The sequence below is a fragment of the Acartia tonsa genome, chromosome 14, assembly GCF_053477335.1.
Source record: "Acartia tonsa isolate MP-2025a chromosome 14, ASM5347733v1, whole genome shotgun sequence".
NCBI lineage: Eukaryota > Metazoa > Arthropoda > Copepoda > Calanoida > Acartiidae > Acartia > Acartia tonsa.
The window spans coordinates 41,740,062-41,766,543 of record NC_137273.1 but is presented as its reverse complement, the minus strand read 5'-3'; the positions used below and the strand labels follow the sequence as shown (position 1 = coordinate 41,766,543).

Here is a 26,482-nt window from a genome sequence, read left to right as displayed (position 1 = left end):
CAAGCTCCACGTTCAAGCTCATTATGACTTGACCCGCTATATCATGAGAGCTACTCATTATTACCTCACCCTCGTGCTTTTGAAATATGTGTTTTAAGAGACAATAGAAATATTACTACTAGATGGACTGTTAGACGGATGGAGAGAAGGTATAGAATAGGTATTATAAATGCAAGTTGGAAGTGATAGACTATAGTTAGGATAGAAATAATGTTTACCTTTGACTAGCAATAAGGACTAGTCAACCACGCATAGGAAACAACTATAATAGCTTTTAAGTTTATTTAAGAAAAAGATTTAAAGTTTAAATTGATTATATGATTATATAGTATACATTAATATTTAAACATGACTAGTACAATTGTAAGGTCTTCCTAGATAAGTGTGGCAGACTTTTGTATTATATCTGCCACAGATATCTAATTAGACCCCGCAACTGGGCAAGCCGCCATACCTGATGTTGGTTAGGGGGTGAGCACTTGCTAAGCAGTTCTTAAACTGCTGGAGGTGAACTGACTTTTTCAGAAAGGATTTGCCTTTTTATATAAAATTTTGTTTAGGTGTTGGCTTAACAAAAAGGAGAGGGGAGAACTCTAGGAGTTATCAGTGTGCGTGTGGCTGGGCTTTTTACAATGGAACAAGGACAGCTATGTTTTAAGTAGGTATGGTTTTTATAAGATTACATACATTAGTGATTTACTAACAATTACATGATTAAGGTTTATGAGTTTTAATAACAGCAAAAATATTTAATTGATGTTTTTACAATCATAAAATATGGAATTTTTCTAATAATATATAAAGTGTATTTTTTTGTAAAGTAAAAGTTTTATTTTGATTATTAGATAAAAGAGAATTCAACTAAAAGTTGAAGTTTGTAAAAAGGCTTTGAAAAGTGTAGGGTTTACTAGGAGCTAAACTCCGTTCTTTGTTGAAGGTTATGGTTGTACAAGGAAGTAGGAAGTAGATAGTTATGAAGGCTTTGAAGTATTCTTAAAACATCTGCGGCTAAAATTGTGTTTTAGCCTTTCAGTGAAGCTTTATTTTGCTTGAAAAAGGTTGTGATGTTTATATTTTACTTAAAAGCATTCATATTTTATGGTTACTTTTTAGATTTATAAAAGGAAACACATAATTTTTTTTATTTGTTATATAACATAATAAAAGAGTAAAAGGATTGAAATATGAGGTAAAGTTTTTCCTTAAAACATTTTAGTAGGGGCGCAGCCAATGGCTTATGCTGTGGAGACTAAAGACCTTGATTCTTTGAAGCGTAAAAAGGCGTGATGTGTGTGTATTATGTCTATAGTTAGACGTAAAAATACAACCAAAAATACTTTAGTTAAGCAACAGCCTTGGTGGTGAGTAGAAAAAGTAAGAGTTCTTTTGTATATTATAATTTTTAAATTAAAGAATTTTGTTTCTAGGATTATTGAAGGAGGACTGATACACTGTTATACAGAGTTGGTTTAACATGAGAACTTAAAGGTAATTTGATTTTTTTTTATAAAATTTAAAAAATTTAGAGGGATGGAAAATAGGTTTTTAATCACCAAACTTCGGGAGATAATAAAAAAAACAAATAAAAAAAATTTCTTTTGTGTAACGATCTAGTAAATAAGAGAGAGATTTTAGTTTAAGGGTTAGGGTCCTCAGAGGTTAAAATTAAATAAATATGGGCTTCTCGGGGGACATTCAGGGACCCACAATACTGTGGAGGCTTCAGAATCTACACTATAAGTGGCAGGTGGGTCAGTTCGCTGGTTGAGTTGGGCTAGGTGATACTCTCTCCACAAGGCCCAGACGTCTCTTGGTCCTGGTTCAAGGGGAAGAGGCTGGATGACTTCGAACTCAGCAAAGTCGTCAAGGTTTGCGACATCGGGTTCGTTACCAGTACTGGACTGCAACAGCTCGGACACAGTGGCTTCAGCCATCCAGGCTTCCGCGACAGCTTGGCTGAGAGGCACAGCTAGGAACTCATCTTCATCTGAGCTTTCTTGTGAGGGTAGGTCGTAATCATCATTCTCGTCAATCGCCTGGCAAGCGGGGGGAACATCGGGTCTCATCTAAGATCATAATTATTAGTACTAAAATACTTTTTTTTATTTCAGATGTGAGATTAGCTGTGCCAGATATGAGAGACAATCAGTTAGGAGACCTAAATTAAGAAATATATTAGTAGATGTGGAGTAGTACAAAAAGATATATCTAAATAAATAATAAAATATTAATATGTGCCCTGTTTTTTCTTAATCTACATAATTATTTTTGTTGATTTCTGTTTCAGAAAAAAGGGTAAGGATTTCCCAAAAAATGATTTTTGCAACTAAAATGTTAACAGGGAATTTAGGTTCCTTAAAATTATATACAGGGTAAGGAAGCAGAAAGATATTAATATTTCCGCAAAGACGACGACATTATTACTTATCTTAGTTATAAGTTTCAATAAAAGTAAAATAATTTTCTACAAAATTAAAACGAAAATCTAAGAAAAACAAAAAATGTAAGAATAGATGTCTCGTAGGGTTAGTATAGTTATATATACGTTATTTTTCTTAAAACTAAAATTAAGTATTTTAGAATCTACAAAACAAAAACCACCCCAAGGTATATATGAATAGCGGCCATTTTAATTTCGCCGTGTCTAGTCTTGGACTTGGGTGATGAAATTTGTTGTGGTTTAAATGTATACACATTAAGAAGGTTAAAGCCTTGCTAGTTATAAAGGTTTTTTTTTGTTACGGGCTAAATATAGTCGTAAATAACAATTTATAAGTGTTTTGTATCCCAAAAAAAACTCTTAGTAAGATTCTTTTTATAGATTATAAACGTTTAACTAGGGGTTTGTAGGTAACTTTCTATAAAATCGCGATAGGGGTTTTTTTTGTCGATAAAATCATTTTATATAAAAAATAGGCGGACTGGGGGATATAGTAAAAAAATGTTTTAACGTTTGTATAGAAGAAATTGTTAGGTTAGAATTGTTTTATATTAATTAATGTTAATGTTCTACTTTCAGATCTAAATTTAAAGTGCAAGAAGAAACATTAATTATTGCGATAAATTTAAAATAGTTAAAACTTAGTCAAAGTTAAAAATATTATATTCATTCAGAAAAATCATCAAGACTAAGGAGAGTTTTGTGTAAGAATTTTAAGTGAACAATTTATATGTCAATTCATTCAGAAAAAAGATATCGTTAAAACAAAATAAAGAGGTTTTTTCTTGTGTAAAACTTATAAGTGAGCAAATTTTTGTGTGCCATTCATTCAGAACAGATATCAAACAATTTTATTCTGTGAAACTGCCTAGTAATATATTATCATGTCTACCGCTAATGAGATTCTTCGACGAATTGCTCAGAAGCTTTTAGACGACCAGAAGGAGGATGCCTTAAGGCATGGGGCCATTTCATCTACACCTACCCCCCCAGTGACGATATCGGCTGCAACTGTTGTGCCTCTGACCTCAACCACACACGTAAGTTCGGAGATTGGGGGAACTATTACTGAGTTTGCTGGTATAACAGGTGAGGGGGATTCTGCAATTAAGCGCATAATAAAAGATGTGCTAAAAATGAGCCAGGAGGAGCTGTGTGCTCGACCTAGTAATAGGCTAAACGATGACTGCAAGGACATAAATACCGTCGCTGGGATAGCGGATTCCCCCGTTGCAAGTTCTTGGGTGTTTGAGAATTTCTGGGTGTATGTCAGCTGTATGTTGGCGGTAGGTGGACTAGTTGTGATAGTGGTTTCCATCATCATCTACTTGAAACAACCAGCGGTACCGGCAGGCAAGTCAGCTGCGAAGCAACAGTATGTCACAAGGGTCCAGCAATTCTGTGAGGATAGACCAGGTAGTTTTGAGCCAAATGCTTCTGTGGATTCATCAGTTATTGCAGTCAGAGGGTCTGAAATTCAATTTGGCTTGAATTCAGCGGAGCGACATGATTTACTGGTAACAGGTTACTTGGATCTTCATCGCCGAGAACTGCAGGCTCGTGGTTTTGAGGTGCCTGTTCATTTATATGAGTCTATAGAGGGGGCTAGTTCTCATGGGTCTGATGTGCTTTCTCGTCTCTTGCAGCAGAAGGACCAAACTGGTGCTGGTGGAAATAATGTGCCTTCTTTATTATACAGAACAGTTGACTGTACTGGCGAGGTTTCTGCCAGCTATGGTGACCTTATTCAGGTGAACAAAACCCTTTAAACTTAATGAACTTGCAAGGCTACTGTGTTTAGCTTTTGGGTATTATGTCATGCAAAAAAAAGAAACGTCAAAAATTTGAGCCGGTGAAAAATCTGTATTTATAATATAAATAATTTATGATTTTTTTTGTAGTTTGAGACTGGTGCTAGACCCAAAGAAAATATTAAAGGGCCAAGGAGACACTCCACTCCATTACCGGCGGGTGAGAGAGAGAGGTTGCAGGACAGACTTAATATCTCAGAGGTAAGTGGTGAGTAGAACTAAAAAACATCAATTTTTTTGTAAGACAATATATAGAAAAGTGCAGTATTTCAGCAAATTAAATCTTATTTGAAACTATTGAACTTGGCTAGTAAATTTATAAAAGGAGAAATTATTATTTTTTTTACAATAATTTTAAGATAACAAGTATACATCAGCTTTATTTTGTTTTTAGTCTGAGCCAGCTGTAGATACTGATTTCTGGCAGCGGCTGCGGCGCCTAAACCAGCGGACTTCTGGGGTAGCTAGTGGCTTAGAGAGAGAGGAAATGTTATGTGAAGATACTTATATTCTCCCGGATAATACTGCAAGTACTGTAAATAGTGTGCAGGTAGCTAAAAATTTTTTTTTTTGAGTTTAGTAGCACTTAGAGTTGGGTGGAGAAGTTTTTTATATCTTGTGGTGCTGGGGTTTTTTTTTTCAACCACGTCAAAACTTTATACTACTGGAACTCATTCTGCGGATAATCAGTATTTGCATGGTTAAGTTTTATATCTTGAGCTGTTGCTGGTTTAACCATGTCAAAACCTCATACCTCTCTTCATATATCCAGCAATATATTTTAGTGTATTTGACCTTTAAAAAAAAACATTTTAAAGCGGAGTTTATAATAAAACGTTTTTGTGTTAACTAGTTGAAAAAAAATTTCCTTTTATTTAGACTGTGCGGGAGCTACAAGTAGAGAGCCGTGGTCGGCTAAGATCTGGTGCCTCTGAAGTGTGGCTTACTAGGAGGGACCCCGTAGGGGAAGCAGCTAGGGATATTGGTGAGCTTGACCAAACCCATTATAGAGAGCTAAATATTGATTAAACTTAAATAACAACTGTGTCATAAGAATTTTTCTGAGCTTTATTGATATATATATATTTTTTTCTTTTAACTTTAAGTGTGATAGTAAGTTTTAAAACAAAGCTAGTAAAGAGCTATTTAACCAAAAATTAACATGTGATATGTGGCTACCTCAAAATTAAACTTTGTGCAAAAGCAAATTTTTATGTGATATATAGTAAAAAAAACAAGTAATCTCTAATGAGTACCTAAAAAAAAATACTTTACGTAAAGATATATTTTTGCTACCTAGAAGGTATTTAACTGTGTCGATTTATTGACTGGAAATAGTTCCTAAAGATAGATTAGTATAAAAATCTTCAACTCTTGTAAATATAAAAGGTAAAAGATTAAGGTTTATTACAAAAATACCATGCTTGATAATAGGTTTTGTTTAATTTAAGGCAATAGGGTTAGGTAAATGTATATTGAGGTCAATTCAGGTTAAAATTAATTATACATATTTGGATATCATTATAGGCGTAACTGGGCTTTATGGTTTAATTTCGACTTTTCATAATAATCGGGTTCGTAAAGGGGTTATTTATGTAAGATTGGGTGTAGATTTTATATTAAACTTAAAAGTTGGAGTAATTTTATATTTAATTTTTAACATATGGTTTTTTTTTTAAATGTAAACATCTGTAATATTTGAAGTAACCTTTTGCTAAGTGCAAATGTATGCAAAAATTTATGTAACTTAAATTTTATTCTGTTCTGTAATTTTAATTTGACTCTTATTCCTTGTTAACTTATGACGCTTAAACAATATATGACGCTTAATACTATGTATAAAACTATTACTAAAAATCTTGTAATTTCAGAAAAAAAAATTTTTTTTGGTTTTTAAAGTTACAAGAATGCGTGGCTGTTTTAACGCCGTCGGTTTGAGGCTTGAGCTATTCTGTTGAGTAACAAGGTTTCTTGGGCTCTATGACGAAGACGCTGTTCCCTGTTAGGCCTAGGGGCGCAGGTAAACTTAATTTTTAGATAGACTAGGAACTTTAAGATAATCTGTAGGGTAAAAAGAGCAGAGATCGTTAAGCCAATATTGGTAAGTATTTCTAGGGTATTCTGTTGTAGGTACGTTTGTATGTCCGTTTTTTCAGCTACTTTTATATCTAATGGGCATAAAAGAGTAGGGGAGAAAGATAAACTAGGATGATAGGTTGTAAGTGGGGTTGTAAATGACCATTGATAGGTAGTTTCTGCAAATGTTAACAATTTTGCTGATCCTGTAATTAAAAAAGGCACGGGCTCAATAGGTATAGCTGCGGCTGTTAATTGTCTACTGATTTCAGCCGTCAGCTGGTGTATGATAAGATTGTTACCAGTAAATTGTAACTTAAGGTTAGAGCGTTTTAAGGGGCAGTTTTCTCTAATAATAGAGATATTTTGGGCAAGCAACCCAATAGTACAGGTATCCTGTTCTATTGGGGTCTTGCTTTCTATATCATAAGTTTTATCATTGTGGTCAAGGAGCAAAATTTTATCGACGAAACACTGATTGAAAATGTAGGGGAGTTTTAACTGTAAATTGACCTTTTGTTCCCCAGTTGTGAGGAGGGCAGTGCATACAAGTTTGTTTGTCCGTTTGTCACATTTTATATTACTCAAAGAATGATAGTTTGATAAAGTTAATGAAAAGCAAGTGTAGGCTAAAATATCAATTTTTATATTTTCTGGGATTATGTTATTACTAAGGGCTATCATGTTATTGGCAAATGTTTGGGTGTAGTCTAAGATATTCGTAAATTGTAATAAGACTGAGTGTAATAGCAGACAGACTTTTTGAAAATCATCTGTTTTAGTAAAGTTAGCTGCTAAAGCTCTATGATTGGTAACTAGCTTCACAATATTTGCTAATAGTTCATTTATCCCTAAGAGGGTTTCGGACACGAATTTATCCTTATAAAGGATGTTTTCTAAAATGCAGGTGTCATTTGTTGTCCTTTTCCTGCGTTTTCCTGCTACTTGTGGTAAGAATGTTTTAATTTGGGTTATTAGGTCTAAGATTTTGGTGACAGCTTGTTTACCCTGCTTTGCAAGTGCATAAGCAGGGTTTATAGCAATTCCTGTCCAAGCTGCGTCAGAAAATATACCTGTTATAACAGGTTTCTGTATCTTTAATATGGTCTCTGCGTCTGTGAGTAGGTTATTATAACTTAGGCCAAAATTAACATGTTTTTTATTTACATTTTTAAAACCAATAACCATGTCACTTGTAAAGTGGGTTTTTAACACGTTTACGGGATTTATAAGTAAAATGACTAAAAAAATCATTGTACTCACTTCTTAGTAATATTTTTCGTGTTATAACTTTCCAATAAAAATAGATACTAATCTTTTGGTTTTTTGGTGAAATTTTGTTGAACTTGAAACACTGATTTCACTTTTGTCTAATAATTTTTTTCATTTATTCATAAACTTTAAACTTTGATTAAAATTTTTTAAGGTTTTAATATATTATGATTATTTTTTTGTTTGATATAATAAAAATGAATACATATCCATCCCTGGGGAGGAAAAAAATAGGGGGGTGGGAGGGAAGGTAAAAAAAAATTTTTTTATCATAGACCAAATATTTATATGGATGGGACATATATATTTTTTAGTAATTTTTCTAATTGCAATTTTTCAATAAGGAAACAAAAATATATGTAGCTGCATAGGTTGCAAGAATTCGTTGCAGGATGAAAACTGTAGGTTTACGAGGGTAAGAATGTAAGGATACTTATGGTTGAAACCGGATTTGTCGGTTTTGTGTGTTTCTGAGCCGTCTGCCTTGATCGGTGTAGAATCCTTCAGTTTCTGAGTCGGATGATTCATCTGAGTCTGATTCGGCTGATCGTGGATTGACTGGAGGCAACGTAGGCGGTTTACGTACTGGCTCGGGTGTAGGTACCGGGGAGACTGCAGGTTGGGGGTTACTTTTGTCTACTGGTACAGGTAGAGGCAGGGAGTCTATTAGTGCTAAATCTGCCATTTGTTGATCTGTAAGATCTGTAAACTGTTTACGGACAATGTTTAAGATTTCAGGAGGTAGTGTATTGAAGGTTTCATCCATAGCTGTATATTTTTTTATATCATTGTTGTTGAATTTCTGCATAGCTCGATCTGTTATTCGTTCTGTAACAGCGCTGACTGCTGAAGTCTCAATGATTCTGTGGGGGCTAGGATGAAATATAGGTCTGAGGTTATGGTTAACTCCAGTGGTGTTAGAAAAGTTTCGTGCTAACACGATGTCTTCTTTTTGAAATTCTTTGTTAACACGAGTCTTGTTGATATCTTTTATACGTTTGGTTCGTTCGGCGTCAATAGCTGCTTTTGCGGTTTCAAGCCGCTCAGAAATCTCATTGTTGAGTTTGTTGATCTGAACCCGTTCATTTTGGATGAGTGGGTGGTGGAGATCTTCTGGTAGTATTCCAAAGTGATCAGCAGCTAGAGAGCTTCTGGAGCCAAACAGTAATTCTAAGGGTGTGTAACCAGTTTTGTTACATTTGGTTGTGTTGTAGAGCCTGGCTACCAAGGGTAATACTTGAACCCAATTGGTTTTTGGATAGGCCGCTAATATTTTAATGATGGCCCATTTGATCTGTTTATTGGCGCTTTCGACCAGACCTTTTGAGGCTGAAAAATAGGAACTGGAATACAACACTTGTACTTTGATGGATGCAAGGAAGATTAGGTTCTGTTTTTCTAGGAAGGCTGTTGCGCTGTCGCATAAGATCTTGTCAGGGCTATACATGGTGTGTATGTTGAACATGTATGTGTTGATGAATTCTCTGCTAGTGAGGGTTTTCATAGGGAATAACAGGATTGTGCCTGTTAGTTGACATGTGGCTGTAAGGATATGGTTATATCGTCTGTAGGGCGGTAATGATTGTATGTAATCCAGAGATACCGTTTCAAACGGTCGGGTTATTGTGACATACATTCCAAGTCGTTCCAGTTTGGTAGGACTATTCTGTACCTGGCATCCATAACAAGCTTTGCAGTAGTTATGAACTAGCTTCTTGAGGTTTGGGTGAAAGAAGTTCTGAAGGTTAAGGAGCATTCTAACTTCTCCGGCGTGTGTGGTGAGGAGATGTGTGTAGGAGATGAAAACAGGTAAGAGTTTGGTAGGTATTAAGATTAGTTGTATACCTTTAACCAAGGTGAAAAGTATGGAATCCTTGATGTAGTAGTGGTGTTTTTTCACTTTGCATTTTTGTTGTTGGGATTCTAGGCAAGCTGTGTAGATGTCTGAATATTCCAGTTTCTGTTCTTTAACTACTGTTTCCATGTTGATACGCTTTCGTAGGACTTGGAGTGGGGTAAGAACTGTTCCTATCGCTCTGTTTTCTGCAGATAGAGAACGAACTGTGACTTTTGGTTTTTCTGGGGTATCAAAGTATCCAAGAAATCCAGGATTGTTGTCCACGAATTGTTTCCATTCTTGTTGGGTGAATATGGTGTAGGATGGAAGAACGTCATCTAATTCTTGCTTGACGTAGGTTGGGAGAGCGAGTCGCTTGAGGTCTGGTAAGTCGGCAGAGTAAGCTCTGCTGAGCCAATCGGCTAAGTTATCTTGGCCACGTAGGTACGACAGTTTGAGCTGAGGTAAGGCTTCCAGAATTTTGTAATTCCATCGTTGGAGTTTTGCTGAGGCTGCTAGGGCATCAGAGTTGAACAGGTAATATACGCACTTTGCATCAGTAAGGAGCACACACTCGGAGTGTTTCCCTATGATTTTGGCAAATGATGTGAGTGCGTACATTACCCCCATAAGTTCTAAATCAATGATGTGTAGAGAAGCCATTGCGGTTCCAATACGTTTGCTGGCATAACTGACTATCTCAAACATGGATCGCAGGGAAGATAGGTTAAAGCTGCTGTGTTTGCTAATAAGGCCAGGTCTAACAATGAGTTGAGTTGGCTGGTCGTACAATAAGAACACGAACGCCGGTTTAGTCTTATCTGCTGCATGTTCAGTGATGGGTTTATGGTTGGCAACGTTGGAGACTACTATGATGGGTCTGTACATAGCTGTTGCTACGGCAGAGAAGATGTACTGGTGGGGGTCAATGATGATTTGCCCCGATTCAAGTTTTTTGATGAAGTGGTTGAACTGTTGTTTGTCATTTCTAAATACAAACTCGATAAACTGGTGTCGTAGGATTGAACTTCGGATTATTTTAGAAGTTCGTTTGAGGATATCTGCTAGTGGAGTCTGGCAGCTGTGTAGATCCAGTTGAAGTTGTAGTGCAATACCGAGGCTATTGTCGACATCTGTTGAACTATATCCTAAATTAGGATCTGATAGGTACATAAACTCAGGTGGTAGATCATCTGCTATTCTCTTTTTGTACACCTTGATATCTTCATTTTCTAGTTGAAGTGGTAGAGGTTTTATGGGAACCTTGTGGTCATACAGGATCTGGTGGACGCTATCTTCAAAGTTAAAACCAGGTGGTAAAATGTTGACGTTGTTCTGTGGCTTGACTATTTGCGCTAAGACTGCTGAGAAAGAACCTCTATCGTTTCCAGCGGAATCTGTTAATACTACCTTGGGAGCATGAATATCGATCAACTTGCTAAAGATGGGCCCACTTGCTAGGGCGACTTTTAGTTTGTTGAAGGCTTCTACTTGACTGGTGGTAGGGGTGAAAACCTTTTCACATTTTGTGGAGGTCAAAGGGGTTAGTTCTTCTGCATTGGAGAGGATGTCAAAACGGAGGAAGGATCGGAGGCTGTTGAGTAATCCCAGGAAGCCTCGCATTAATTTTGGTGTTGTAGGCATAGGTGCGTCTAACAGTTTTTGTATGCGTCTCTGATCGACACACACAAAATTATGTGAGATAAAAATTCCAAAGAAGTTTACTCTGGATTTTCCAAGCTGACTCTTCTTTAGACTGATCTTTCCCTTGTGTGTTGCGATCCGGCCAATGACTCGTTTTACTATTTTGAAGTGTTGGTCCACTGATTCTAAATAGGTGTCTGCTATTTCAGTACCTATGATGAAATCATCATAGATACTCTGGACTTCAGGTATGGGGGAGTAAAACATTTTGGCTACATTGTTTTCCATGATAGGCTGTCCAGAGGCGTCTAGTTCCAAGTCCCAGTGCAGTACTTTTTCCATGAAGCGAGATAGGGATTCAGGTGACGTTTTTATTCCTGTTGGTAGTGAACAATGCCTGAAGGAACCCAGTGGGGTGGAGAATAGAGTTAGATCTCTACAAGCTGGATCTAAAGTGATGCTATGGAACGCGTTAGCCATGTCTGAAGAGGAGAACATAAATTTGTTGCGCAGGGAATGGATCAATACGTCAGCTGTAGGTAGCAAGGCGGGCTCTGCTTGTAAACAAGGATTGAGCTGTTGGAAGTTCACAATTAATCTTGGTGTCGCATTCTTGTCGGCTTTTGCTATCAGGTATGCAGGTGAAGCGTAGTTGTCGTAGGTATCCCCAGAGAGGCTGGCTCTTTCAATAGTCCCATTTTTTAGCAGAAACTCTAATATTGACTGCATCTGAAGTTTCTCTACGGAGCTGAGGTAGTAGAGTTTCTTGTGCTGTGGCAAGACTTGACCAGGCTTGAGCTTTATTGTGTAGTTACCTAGGTATCGACTAAGGTCTCCTCTATCTGTACTATGTGTGCTGATTACACTTGGGTAGGAGTCCACAAAGATGTCTTGTATATACTTTCTTATTTCTGGAGGATAGTCTTCTAGAATGACCATGTCTGCTGGTTGTAAAAACTCGTCCTCAGGTATGGTGTAGCCACGAGGTTCATTAATCAATTCTTGTAGGTCTTCGTCCTCGTCTATTTGAGTCAATCCAAGCTGAATGGTTTGTTGACTGTCTTCAAATTTAGCCAAATTGCTGGTGTCGGTGGTTTCTATAATATCGTTTATAGAGTGTCGAAAATCTGTTAGTGACAAACCAGGTTCAGGTACATCATTGTCTACTGCATCTGGGTTTGGTATATAACCCGCTTGTTCTGGGAAGATTTTCTCTATCATGTAGATACGTGCAGGTTGTGGTGAAAGTTGTGTGTAGACTGGTAAAGTGTGTGGATCCAGTCGTATCAGATTGATCTTAGATCGTTTGTGCGACCGTGTATTTTGGGTTGGTGGATTTTTAGAATCCTTAAACACATGGATGTCATGAAGGAACATTCTATCCTTATCATAATCATAGTTGAAGTCTCTGACCTCGAAGTTGAAGGCGTTTTCGAAGAAGCCAGTGGGTTTAATGTTCTGTAGTATGCTGGAGGAATTGTTGGTGACCAATGCATGACCAAAAAGTTGGCCATTCTGATTAAGCTCTAGGGAGCATTTAGTTGGATGTAGTTTGGCTACTCCATTGACAAGGGATGGTAAATTATCTTCACTTATGATAACTTCCATATTCTCGTAGAGACCATAGTGGTGATCGATCATCATTGGGATAAATTTTGACTGATGGGGATCTAAGCTTACGCCTGTGCTAGTGCAAGTACTGAGCTCCAAGTCGCTCAAGAACTGGCTGTCTAGCATCTTGTCAGGATTGTTCATGTCATAGAGGAATGGTGTTGGTTCTGCTGGTGTCAGGTCATATTTTAATCCCAACAGTAGACTTTTGGCTGCATTAATTCCAAAGATTAGTGGGGCTAAATCTTCATTTAAGTCCTCGGCTACCAGGAAGGTGATGGGTTGATAGGGTCCTCGGAAGTGTAGTTGAACTAGTAGGGTCACTTCACCAGAAACAGGAATGTTTGTATTTGTATAGCTGGAGAGGGTTAGGCTGCTAGGTTCTAGATACGAGTCTACATCGTCATGTGGGAGTTTGAAGATAGATCCAAAGAAGGAGCGGGATATGATTGACTGATCTGCTCCTGTATCATACAGTCCGGTGACTGTATAATCTCCAGGAAGATGGAGTTTTGAAACTTGACAAGACACGTAGAGCTTGGAGGTCAGATTAGATAGATGGGCTGCAGAGTTGTCTACTGACAATATGCTTGATTTTCCAGGATTATGTTTAACTTTGATGGCGTGTATACGTCCTCTATAATTGGAGTCTTGCTGTTTCGGGTAGGCTCCAGTTTGTTTGGCTTCTTCGGCCAAAAAGGTTTCCTTGTACACTCCTGCTGGATAAACCTTCTTATCGCGGTATAGATTCATCATTTCTGGGCGTCCTGGGCAAAGGTCCTCTGGGTGATACATCTTCAGGTTATATTTCTTGTTACAAGGGTTACAGTAGCCTGTTGATAATCCACACCGGACCTGTCGGCCCTGATTGTCTCTGATCAGGCGACAGTAATCGCTGGCTGAGTGGTTAGATTGGTGACACAAGCCACAGAATTTTTTGTTGTTATCTCCAAGGGGAACTCTATGTGGATCTTTTGGAGGCTGTTGATTCTGGTGGTTGTTGTGATTCTGATTACGGTTATTATGTTGGGATTGTACCTGTCTTACTCTTGATTTACTGGTTTGAAATGTGTTGGTAGTATCATTTCGGTGGTTGTTATCAGTACCTTTGTTACGATGTCCAGTGTTGTTGTTGTTTCCGTTTTGGGGTCTGGAGTGGTTGTTGGTGCCAGTGGACGTGTTATCCTCTTGCTGTCCTCTGGATTTGTATAAGCTCAGATTGTCGTTGTACGTCTTAGGTACCCCGTTACTCTTTATATCAGCGTCAATATCGTCAATATGGTGGTAGAGGGCGGCGGTCAACTGGTGGTAGGTAGGTGATTTTCCAAGCTCCTGCCCCAAGGTTATGCTGAGCTCTGATAATCTGAGTTTCGAATAATGGGGTAATGCTCTCTTGAGGGCTGCAGTGGCGGTGATGTTGAAAACAGAGGTTCGTTCTGTTGGGTTGGAAAACAGGATGCAGGAGCGACTGGCCAAGTTTTGGATGATGTTAACAAGCTTGGGGAACGTCATCTCACGGCTGGCTCTCAGATTCAGGAGTTTGGTGCTAGCTTCATCGGCGCTGATATTATTGTCATAAGACAACAACAGGGTCTGGTAGATATCCGCGATGGTGAGTCCCGTGTTCATACCTTGGGTTAGTGTCTGATAGGGTTCTCCACTTGTACATTTCCTCATGTAGGCCATGAATTCCGGTTTGCTCAGATGCACTATCTGCTGCGCAGTGTTGAGTTCCAGCAGGAACTCTTGCACATACGGGGGACCCCTGCCAGTAAACGGGTACTTGAGGGGGAAGGTGGAGTTAGCTGTCTTGATTTTTCCATCCGTTTTGAGAGTGGCTTGGGCCGCAAAAAGGTCAGGACACTGGATCCCTGCATGATTGTTGAATGATGAGAAGTGTCGCTCCACCTGTTGTGTTCGGTCTCTGCTGATTGCTGTGATGGTTTTCTCTTCAATCTCCTGTTGGACTTCCCGTTTCTGGAACTTCAGATACTCGCTGAAATTATCACAGAAGCTAACTATATCTTCTGCAGACAACTTGTAGCGTTTATTCATCAACGATTTCGTGAATATATGCTGTTGGAAAAACATGCTGCCCAAGGGATTTTGAAGTGTGTCGAGCACAGTCTCTATGCTGAGTAGACCTTGGTAGGGTTCTTGGTTCAGTATATCCTCTAGTGACCCAGGCATTAGTGTGGGCAGTAGGTCTAGGAGTTCAGGTTCATCCTGTTGGACATTTGGACACGGCTGGGTAGTTGTATCTGGATGGGTGCTGATGACAGGTTCGGTAACCGACTCTTGGTGTACTTGAGCATGGGTTCTCACGGGCGGGTTAGGTTGAGTTGGTGTTGTTGGCCGTGCGGCGACTCGAGTTGGAGTAACGGGTCTTGTTGGGGTGACAGGTCTGATAGGAGTGACAGGTCGTGCTGGTGGTACTGTTCCGGTAGGCGTTACTGGTCGCTGTCGGATGGGGCTTAAGGAGGTAGTCCTCGAAGGTCGCCTTCGTGACCGTCTAAGACTAAACGATAGGAACTTATCCATCGTTATTCAGAATTCGGATCGCGGCTATAAATTCGAGTATGACTGATGTTATAGCTTGGATTATTCTGGGATTTAGCAAGGCTAAGTATCCCGCGAATCCTACTATAAGGATTATAATAGCGAAGGACAATATGGCTTTACAAGTACAAATCTTGAAGAAATATAGGTATGGGTGATGTAACCACAAATAAAACAAAGTGGGGGGTTCACTAGGTGTATCAAATGGGTTGTGTACTGGTTGATAGGGTGTTGCTTCCAGTGGAGCAATCTTTAAGACTTTGGTAACCGTATGGACACGGTTTTTGTTTCAGCGGACAAAAACGAAAAATATTTATTTACTAACCAGAGTTTGTTTGTGCTTTCTTTGCGCAAAATCAAACTTATAATGCAAAAGTTTCAACTGGCCAAGTTGAAATTTTTCTTGTCTTTTGCTGGAAAAATTTGTTGCCTTTAATGAAAACTTATAATAATATATATAGGCTTTTTCCTTAACTTGTCTTTAATATAGAACAAAGATAAAATTTAAACCTTTTCTCTGAGGGAGGTGTATTTATCAACAGTTTCTAGACATTGGTTTATAAATATTTTCTTGAGATACCCAAGAGGGTTTTAAATAAGATTAAGACAAAACTTTTCTCAGAGGGAGTTTTGCAATTACTTCTTTTAGATAGGGTTTTTATAGAACTTGTAAATAGGTTGAAGTAATTAATAATCTTTCAAGTACTAGAGGAATCTTTTCTCAGAGGGAGATTAATACTTAGTATCGTTTGAGACTCCAAAATGATTAAAATTTAAGCTAGTCAAAACTTGGTAAAATTAATTTGTCTGCAATTTTAACATATAAGAACATATAACTATATTTTAACTAAAGATTTATGAAAAAAAACCTCTTGGTTGATTTACCAAACACTCAAGAAGGTTTTTAAAGCTTGTTTTGTTGCTGTTTTTAATTTTACTAGAAATACCAATTCATACAAAGGTGACTTTATTTAAACGTTTGTAAGCTATTTAGGTTTTAACATATAAGAACATATAACTATATTTTAACTAAAGATTTATGAAGAGAAAAAACCTCTCGGGTGATTTACCAAACACTCAAGAAGGCCTTTCAAAGCTTGTTTTGTTGCTGTCTTTAATTTTACTAGAAATACCAATTAATATGAAGGTGACTTTATTTAAACGTTTGTAAGATATTTGGCTGTACTTATATTATAGCTGACTTAAAAAGATAGCTTTGAAATCTTCTAAATTAGGCGAACTTATTTTTATTAACTTAAGAGAATTTTATGCTCCTAGAGGCTCTTTAAGTTATAAACTATTCTTAATCTAGTTTAGTGAGATATAGTAATATAAGTTTGCTAAGGCTTTTCTTAATTTGCTAATACAAGGTTTAAACTATAGACTTATTTTAGCCAGAGTTTTATATTAGAGAAAACGATGTATTTCCCTTCTATATTTATATTTAGTATATGGTATATGTCTATTTATGGATGTGTGTGTTTGTGTGTATATGTGTGTGTGTGAAGCGTTGTACGTAATAATACGCTAATACGCGCTCCTAGCTAGCCTAATCTATAGGCCTGTGTGTGTGTGTGGTGTAGAAAACCGTTAGCTAGGTGTGTTTTTAAAAAATTGTCCAAATTTTACTTAATTATATAGCAAATGTTTTAGACTTGCCTCTATGTTAAGACTGTTTTAATACACTCAAATATATATTATAATTATAAAAATATATCTATATTCTAAATGTGTAAAGCTATGTGATTTGAAACACTTAACAGGCCTTGCCTGTTAGAGTTTTATTAGTTATGGCTAGATTAACGTTTTTGTATAAATTACTGTGTAGATTGACATTTGTATGACTGTTAGCTTTTTAACCAAATTGGTTACAATGTTACAACGTTATAAATGGTATTTAAAGAGACACTCTTATATATGTAGACAAAATAACTTTGACTTAAAAATTTTAATCTTAGACAACACTATATAGTAAAATGTTACTATTTTATAGACACAATATTTAACATATATACTAGGTTACTATAATATACTATGATAAATGAAAATGTTCCTAGAATATTTTGAGAGAAAGCCCCTCGGCTTAGCCGCCAACGAAGGTGATCAGGACTTGATGGCTGCCTTTTTGCTTGGTACTTTCTTCTTGTTATGTTGTATATGATGTCTGTTTGTCTGTTGGATTGCGTTGGGTTGGATTGCTGAAACAAAATGGCTTGTTTAATATTTTGAATGTTTACTATATATTCTACAAATATTAAAGTTACAAAATATTTTTTTCTTAATAGAAACAAAGATTGGGAGTGCCCGTAGCGGCCAAAGAAATATCCAAGGACAAATTTGCACCATTGCTTTTGAAATATGTGTTTTAAGAGACAATAGAAATATTACTACTAGATGGACTGTTAGACGGATGGAGAGAAGGTATAGAATAGGTATTATAAATGCAAGTTGGAAGTGATAGACTATAGTTAGGATAGAAATAATGTTTACCTTTGACTAGCAATAAGGACTAGTCAACCACGCATAGGAAACAACTATAATAGCTTTTAAGTTTATTTAAGAAAAAGATTTAAAGTTTAAATTGATTATATGATTATATAGTATACATTAATATTTAAACATGACTAGTACAATTGTAAGGTCTTCCTAGATAAGTGTGGCAGACTTTTGTATTATATCTGCCACAGATATCTAATTAGACCCCGCAACTGGGCAAGCCGCCATACCTGATGTTGGTTAGGGGGTGAGCACTTGCTAAGCAGTTCTTAAACTGCTGGAGGTGAACTGACTTTTTCAGAAAGGATTTGCCTTTTTATATAAAATTTTGTTTAGGTGTTGGCTTAACAAAAAGGAGAGGGGAGAACTCTAGGAGTTATCAGTGTGCGTGTGGCTGGGCTTTTTACAATGGAACAAGGACAGCTATGTTTTAAGTAGGTATGGTTTTTATAAGATTACATACATTAGTGATTTACTAACAATTACATGATTAAGGTTTATGAGTTTTAATAACAGCAAAAATATTTAATTGATGTTTTTACAATCATAAAATATGGAATTTTTCTAATAATATATAAAGTGTATTTTTTTGTAAAGTAAAAGTTTTATTTTGATTATTAGATAAAAGAGAATTCAACTAAAAGTTGAAGTTTGTAAAAAGGCTTTGAAAAGTGTAGGGTTTACTAGGAGCTAAACTCCGTTCTTTGTTGAAGGTTATGGTTGTACAAGGAAGTAGGAAGTAGATAGTTATGAAGGCTTTGAAGTATTCTTAAAACATCTGCGGCTAAAATTGTGTTTTAGCCTTTCAGTGAAGCTTTATTTTGCTTGAAAAAGGTTGTGATGTTTATATTTTACTTAAAAGCATTCATATTTTATGGTTACTTTTTAGATTTATAAAAGGAAACACATAATTTTTTTTATTTGTTATATAACATAATAAAAGAGTAAAAGGATTGAAATATGAGGTAAAGTTTTTCCTTAAAACATTTTAGTAGGGGCGCAGCCAATGGCTTATGCTGTGGAGACTAAAGACCTTGATTCTTTGAAGCGTAAAAAGGCGTGATGTGTGTGTATTATGTCTATAGTTAGACGTAAAAATACAACCAAAAATACTTTAGTTAAGCAACAGCCTTGGTGGTGAGTAGAAAAAGTAAGAGTTCTTTTGTATATTATAATTTTTAAATTAAAGAATTTTGTTTCTAGGATTATTGAAGGAGGACTGATACACTGTTATACAGAGTTGGTTTAACATGAGAACTTAAAGGTAATTTGATTTTTTTTTATAAAATTTAAAAAATTTAGAGGGATGGAAAATAGGTTTTTAATCACCACTCGCCGAGTATGGCAGGTGTCCCAAATTAAATCTACATAGGTTTTAATGCTAAAATTATTACGGGCCTCTCTTTGTACAACATACCTAATAACAATATGTATCATATCTTGTTGAAGAAATAATTAATAGCTAAAAAACTTTTAGGACAAATATTTTTTTGGGGGGAATATTTACATAACTATGATATTATATCAATAGTTAACATAAAAATAAATACAATACTTTGCTTATATCAAATACAATGGATAAATATCCGGTTCCGTGGGAAAATATTCAATACTATGGGTATATATCCATTACCATGGGAAAATTTTCAATATCGTGGGGAAGAATACCTGCTTGTCTTTTTTAGAAGATGTGAAAACCAACGCATCCTGTTCTTTCGGTACATTCCAGGTTCTTATAAGATCCACAGTTTTTACTTTCAATTCTTTTATTTCTGGGTTCTTGATATATTCCTAGATAAAATATTTACTTTAAAAAATAAATCGCCTAGGTACCAATCAGATGCATTTTTAATCACCACTAAAAAAAACACAATAAAATAAAGATGTTTTATTTTCCAGTAAGGCTTCGATTCTGATCAATATCCGGTGGATTAGAACCAGTTCTCAGCCATACGGAAATATAATATATAATACTGTATTACAGACAATTTCAGGGTGGCCACAGACTTTTTTTCAAAATAGCATAAAATAGTATGCAAAAAAAAAAGTAAATAGTATGCAATAGTATGTAAAAAATTTTAAAATAGTATGCAATAGTATGTAAATTTTTTAAAAATAGTATGAAATAGTATGCATTTTAAACAAAATAGTATGAAATAGCAAGCATTTAAAACACTATAGGTAGGGCCTTTAAATGTTGGTTAGCTATCAGGAAACCATTACTTTCTTGTCTTCTTATTAGATTGAAAAACATAGAAACAAACACCAACATTCTATTCTGAAATCTTTACATTGAATGTAGAAATACCAATAAATTTCAATAAAGGTACAACAATCTGAACTGAAAGACTACTTTCTTCTGGAAACATTTCTAAAAAAAATTTAAAACAAAGTAGCGAGTTTGCCGTATTTTCACAGTAGCATTTGATAGGTTATTTTAGGTTAGGTAAGTGTTAATGATTGCCCCGCAGGGTTAGAGCCCCGGGCCCGCAGGGACTAGAAATAGGAGAAAAGATACTGTGAAAATGCGATGAAACCTGCTACTTAGCATTCTTTTCATGATCAAAAAAATCAGTTTGTTTTAGTTACCTAAAATTTGAAGATTTATCTGAAATCCAAAGAAATAGTGGAAATAGTATGCAATTTTGGACAATAGTGGAAATAGCATATTTTTTTGGAATAGTTTGCATAGCATGCAAAAATAGTGGAAATAGCATGTTTGTGGCCAGCCTGCAATTTTCAACGAATATTAAAAAAATTGCATATAATTGAGGCCAGTTTTGTTACACCGGGCCTTGGACCCCTAGGAGCTGACAAAAGTCTTAATCTTAATTTTTTTTTTATCTTATATCAGCAGAAAGCTGTCTATAATACGATGCGATCAATATCCATTCTTATTTTAATGTAACAGTAGGTCTTATATCTATATGTGGGTAGCAAACAATCTCGCAACCGCCAAACAGAAATATTTTTCTTTATATTACTTAATGTTTTTTTTAGGGCAAGGTACTAATTTTGGGGGGAGGATAACTTTACCATCCTGAGCGAGAACGCCCTAAAATTTTTTTTGCCTGCGGGGCTACCCAGGAAACTAATATTAGCATAACCAACTCAACCCTGACCTAAAATAATAAACAAAGAAAAGAATATCTACCTTATTTTCAACTTTGTTTAAAAACAAGGGGATCTATGTGCTCAACAAGGCACTTTGAGGGTAAACGAAAATTTATCTCACTACCCTTATAGAGGTTTCTAGTCCTAGAGAGAGAGGGGACAATGGACTGTTTATTACACTAGTCCCCAAAGTTTATAATAATGTTTCCTTATTCGTTGGCTCAACAACTTTGGGGACTTTTGACTTTTGAATTTTGATTAATCAATTCGTTTAGTTGAGTGTTCAAACGGTTTAACCACTAATTTTAATCTCCAAAAGTTGTAATTCTGTGTATCATAATGGGGGATGGACATCAATTTAACGGCCATTGATTTATCCCTTTTAGTACCCTGAGTATTTTTATAAATGAATCCATTTAACTTTACCTTAATTCCAATTGGCATGTCATCAATTTCTTTATCTTTATTTAGATTTTTAGCTACATAATTAGGTGTGTACTGCCCACCTGAAATAAAACACACGTTAGAATTGTCCTATCGACTTTAAACTTTGCATGATGATTCTTATAATAGTTAGGTATGATTTAGGAAGCGAAGCAACTATATAATTGTTACTAGAAAGTCCGTACGTCCATTTAAAACATGCTGCTTTTTAACCTTTTAGTTTAACAACAATTTTTGGTGTGATATAATTATCCTATTCAAATTCATCCGATTTTTGGGATACTGATTCCTATTACATCAAGGTTATGAATATATAATATATATATATATATATATCAATTTATCGTCCATTGTCTTATCACTTTAAGACAGTTCCTGCTATTTAACGAGTAGGTGCTCTCCAGCAAAATTTTGCTTACCCAAAGCTGCTCTCAAATTTCGTTCAGCTTCAATATCCCCCCTGTTTTATTCATTTGTTTATGGTTTATTCATAATTTAATATTGCTTTATAGGATACTAGCGGCTACGCCACCTTGAGGCCTCTAGGGGCACTTGAGGAGGGGAGAGTCGAATTTGATAGGTAACCCAATTAGGTATTATTTTAGATTTGAAAAGAAAAATTATAAAAAAAATTGGAGGGGTGAATTTTTTTTGTGGGAGGCAGCGTTGCGGAACCGGAGCCGCCATATTTTTCTGGAGCCGGAGCCAGAGCCGTAATTTTCGTTAAAAAACGGCTCCGCCCCCCCCCCCCCCTCCCATTTTTATTTTTAGGTAGGAGTTAAAAAAAATTTCAAAATTTTTTGGGGGGGCGGGGGAATCTTTTTCTAGAGGCGATTTCTCTTGGGAGGGTGGTGGTACCCTCCCCCAAAATAGTTATGAATCTTCCTAGGAAAACACACAAACAAACAGACAGACATCCTGTTACTTTAATATACGGATGTAAGTTTTGTTATTCCATTATGGCTTCGAAAATGATTAATATCCGATAGATTAGAACCGTTTCTCAGCTATACTGAAAAATTTAATTATGAATAGCATCGTATTACAGACAATTTTCCACGGATATTAAAATTAATAGCAGTTTTGTTAAGGCTTACAAATCTGGTCTTAATCTTAAAATTTTTCATTTCAATATCCGCAGAAAGCTGTATTTAATACGATGCGATCAGGGACAAGGGAAGGCTATTCTGGCAAACAATGCTTTAGAGCTGATTTCATAGATTTCCAGTTAAAACTAGATGATGAGATTATGCAACTTTTGGCAGAATTTGATAAGAATCTCAAGCATTATTTTATTAGTTTTTGCTCACTTTACTACAAGCCATGCAAAAATGATAGTCAGAGATTAGTTCCATGTTTAGTTTTGAGATGAACAAGTAGAATAATACTTTTTACATATTTTATATATTTTATCTAAATCATGGACTACTCGTAAATTATATGTTTAATAGTGAATAAAATTTATTGAAAATCCCAAAGAGTGGATAGCTGTAATATTTTCAAAAATATTTAAGATTGTTTAGATATTTATCTCATCTAAAAATTTTACATAAAAAAAGTTTTTACGACACCTATCAATAAAATTCTGAACTACATAACTATTCTTTTCCAAATCCTAAATTTTATAATATATGTTGTGGTTTAATTTGGTATTTCTTGACAACTTCTTGCCTCTAATTGTGAAACAAGTTGGAGGGAAGTGGCGAAATGGGTAATGTAAATTAGAAGCTTCCCTGAAATCATGATTTATTATGTACTGCATTACTAAAAACAACTAATATTCTCCGAATATTAACATTTTACAAACTTATTACAGAATTTAAAAATGGGTAATTTTCCCCAAAGTGCCTTGTAGAGCACAGAATCCCCCCTTTCCCCACCATTAACTTAAAACAAATTGTAAACGATCAAAGGGGCGGGGGTCCTTTTGGTATAGCATTAAGGAAACCAAAAGATATAATCCTTATAAGGAGGGGGATCAGTGCTTAATAGGCAACTTTGTGGTAAGGCACCAATATATATATTTTTTATGCTTATTTGTTATTAAGGTGTTCGTCAAATAGAATTTAGTATTTTATGTTTATTTATTTTTTAAAAGCGAAGCTTTTCTATAATTATGGTCGGTCCGTAAGTCCGAAAGTCTTTCCGTTACAGTTAGCTGTTTCTGTTAATTTAAAAAGGTTAGAATTGTCCTATCAATTCAAACTTTACATGCTAATTCCTATAGCTGTTAGGTACCACTTAGAAAGCGTAGCAACTCTATAATCGTTACCAGAAAGTTCATTCGTTCATTTAAAACAGGCTTATTTTTTTACTTTTTTTACAACAAATTTTTGTATGTTAAAATTATCCTAGTCATCAGATTTTTTGAATACTGATTCCTATTACAACAAGGTAAAGTGTTATAAGCGAAGCATCTCTATAATAAAGTCCTAAAAACGCCATTATGTCCTTAAACAGTAACATGCATTTAATCAGTTTTGCAACAAATTTACTCACAATTTTGTAGACATATGCATTAATATTCAGTTTATTCAGTTCTGACACTCTACTAGAGTTAATGTATGTTTGTCCTTCAATTTCAGCGCTTTGCTTATGAATGTTGTCATCCTTGTTTTAATAAGTAATGAACAATGAATTTCATTTTTGAGCTTTAAAGTAAGATGTATTTTAATCATTGAATCAATATGAAACTTTTGTCTTAACTCGCTTTAAGGGGTTAATAAAAGTGTTTGAAAATGCATCAAAGTAAAAATTTATTAAAATATTTTGTTTTTTGTCTTTAATCAGCTACAAATATTATGGAAAAGAAAAAAATTTAAAGATTTAAATTTTAAGAAGTAATTAAAAATATTTTTTTAATCTCCCTACTTTTGAATTGTTTAGTAAGAATTCTTTTGTTTGTTTTGAAAAATGGTCTGCTAATTTCTTATTTATTATTGAGGTTTAGTGATGAGATTTAGCGAATTTAAACCCTTATGTTCTTTACTATAAACCCTTTTTGATAATAGTTGAATCATCCATAACATTCAAAACTTTTAAAGGTTTCGTGATGAGATTGCGTGATTTTAATAGAATTGTTGGTCAGAAAGACATTCCCTTGTCCCTGGATGCGATAAATAACAATTATTGACTTCATAAAAGGTATGAAACAGGGATGAAAATTGTATGTAATGGTCCTAGGAATCCTAGTTCCGGCATTCAAGTGAATAGGATCATTTCATCATTTAAAATATTTTTTTAAAATAATACCTATGCTTAAAATTGGTATATGGACTTTCTGGTAATGATTACCAATAGAGTTGCAAAGCTTACTAATTTTCTATATTGTACCTAACTGAATCATACCTTACCAGAGACTCCCCCCCCAAAAAAAAAATATATATATATATATATATATACAGTGTGTTTTTTTTTATGAGCACTTTTTTGAAAGCAATTTTACCCCACTTATAGTTATCAGAATTTAATGATTAATGGCTTATTTTCTTCGTTTTTTAAGGGAAATTATGAAACAACAAAAAAATTACAGTTTTTGTTGAAAAAGTACAGTAAAGTTGAAAATTAAAAACTTAGGTGTCAACATATAAAAATGGTTTTAGCGCATTTTTCTTTAAAAAATGGATTTTCTGTAGTCGACTTTGGGGGGCCAGTACTCCCTCCCTGGTTGAGATATGACCTTCAAACTTTGATATGTTCTAGTACATGTCCCTAATAGTATCTGTATACATTTTTAGATCTATATCTCAACTTTGAAGTGTTTAGCAGCCATTCTTGCAAAAGGTTGATTATTTGAGCATAGGAAAAATGCGCTAAAACCATTTTTAGATGTTGACACCTAAGTTTTTAATTTTCAACTTTACTGTACTTTTTCAACAAAAACTGTAATTTTTTTTGTTGTTTCATAATTTCCCTTAAAAAACGAAGAAAATAAGCCATTAATCATTAAATTCTGATAACTTTAAGTGGGGTAAAATTGCTTTAAAAAAAGTGCTCATAAAAAAACACACTGTATATATATATATACATGTATAATGTATATCAAACTATAAACAAAACAATTCCTAATTGTATCAAAATAATCTCTTTGTGCTGTGCCAGGGGCTGGAGGCTCCATCCACTTCCACCACCCATAATATTCACCTTAATAGATACAGTATTTTATACAGATTCAACGTTTTTATTTGTAGGAGTGAAGCTGCTCTATACCTTTTGTCTGTCCGTCCTTAACAGGTAGAATGTTATTGCTATTTGGGATTGACTGAGATTGTTTGGTGAAGATACGATACTTTTTAACAAACAGCATCCTGTAAACAACTAACTTTGTCCGTCAGTCGATTTATATTTATTCAATAATATGTTTTGTTAAAAGTTTTGTGATTCTTTATTATTTATCATATCCTTCCCTTAATTCTCATTACTTCCACCTCTTTTTTAGTAGCGAAACTACTCTATAATTTGAAATGTCCGTCTGTATGTCTGTCTGTCTGAAACGTTTTGGGGGAAACGTTATTTTCTCAGCTCCTACAAAAGATAGAAGGCTGAAATTTTTTGTCAACATTCCCATCATTAGGGAGCATAATTAAGTATAAAACATTGTTAGCGGTCGGACTGCTTTTAAGCAGCTTTTTAGCCGCTTTTAATTTTAAAAACTGATTTGGTCGGTACCTGTAAAAGAGAGAATGCTGAAACTTCTTGTCAACAATCTTATTGATATGAAGCATTATTAAGTATAAAACATCAATAGCGGTCAGACTGCTTTTAAGCAGCTTTTTAGCCGCTTTTATTTATAAAAACTGATTTGCTCGGCTCCTGTAAAAGATATAAGGCTGACACTTCTTGTCAACATTCCTATAAATATGGAGCATAATTAAGTTTGAAACATCAATAGCGGTCGGACTGCTTTTAAGCAGCTTAGAGCCGCTTTTATTTTTTAAAACTGATTTTCTCGGCTCCTATAAAAGATAGAAGGGTGAAACTTCCTGTTAACATTCCCAACAATAAGAAGCATAATTAAGTATTTATCATCAATAGCGGCCAGACTGCTTCTAAACAGCTCTTTAAACGCTTTTACTGTTTGCAACAGTTTTTCTCGGCTCCTACAAAAAATACACCACTAAAACTTTGCAATATTACTGACTTTGTGCCCCATATTTAGGTATGAAAAATCTTTGGTAG

At 35.2% G+C, this 26,482-nt stretch overlaps 1 protein-coding gene and 1 long non-coding RNA gene across 3 annotated transcripts in view; one reads left to right on the top strand and one right to left on the bottom strand.

Moving 5' to 3' along the window:
• LOC145305886 (uncharacterized) overlaps nt 1-26,482 on the bottom strand; it is a 33,919-nt gene that overhangs the window by 770 nt on the left and 6,667 nt on the right. For both annotated transcript variants that reach the window (XM_080147739.1, XM_080147738.1), the window contains 4 exons: nt 25,371-25,447; nt 21,724-21,766; nt 21,287-21,366; nt 19,415-19,537 (listed from right to left, as the gene is read on the bottom strand). In XM_080147739.1, coding sequence (XP_080003865.1) covers nt 19,415-19,537; nt 21,287-21,366; nt 21,724-21,766; nt 25,371-25,447 — 323 coding nt within the window. The remainder of the gene's footprint in view (nt 1-19,414; nt 19,538-21,286; nt 21,367-21,723; nt 21,767-25,370; nt 25,448-26,482) is intronic.
• LOC145305888 (uncharacterized) lies at nt 58-2,242 on the top strand. The gene is made up of 3 exons (XR_013874764.1): nt 58-662; nt 1,428-1,488; nt 2,112-2,242. It is a non-coding gene; the product is annotated as an uncharacterized LOC145305888 (long non-coding RNA).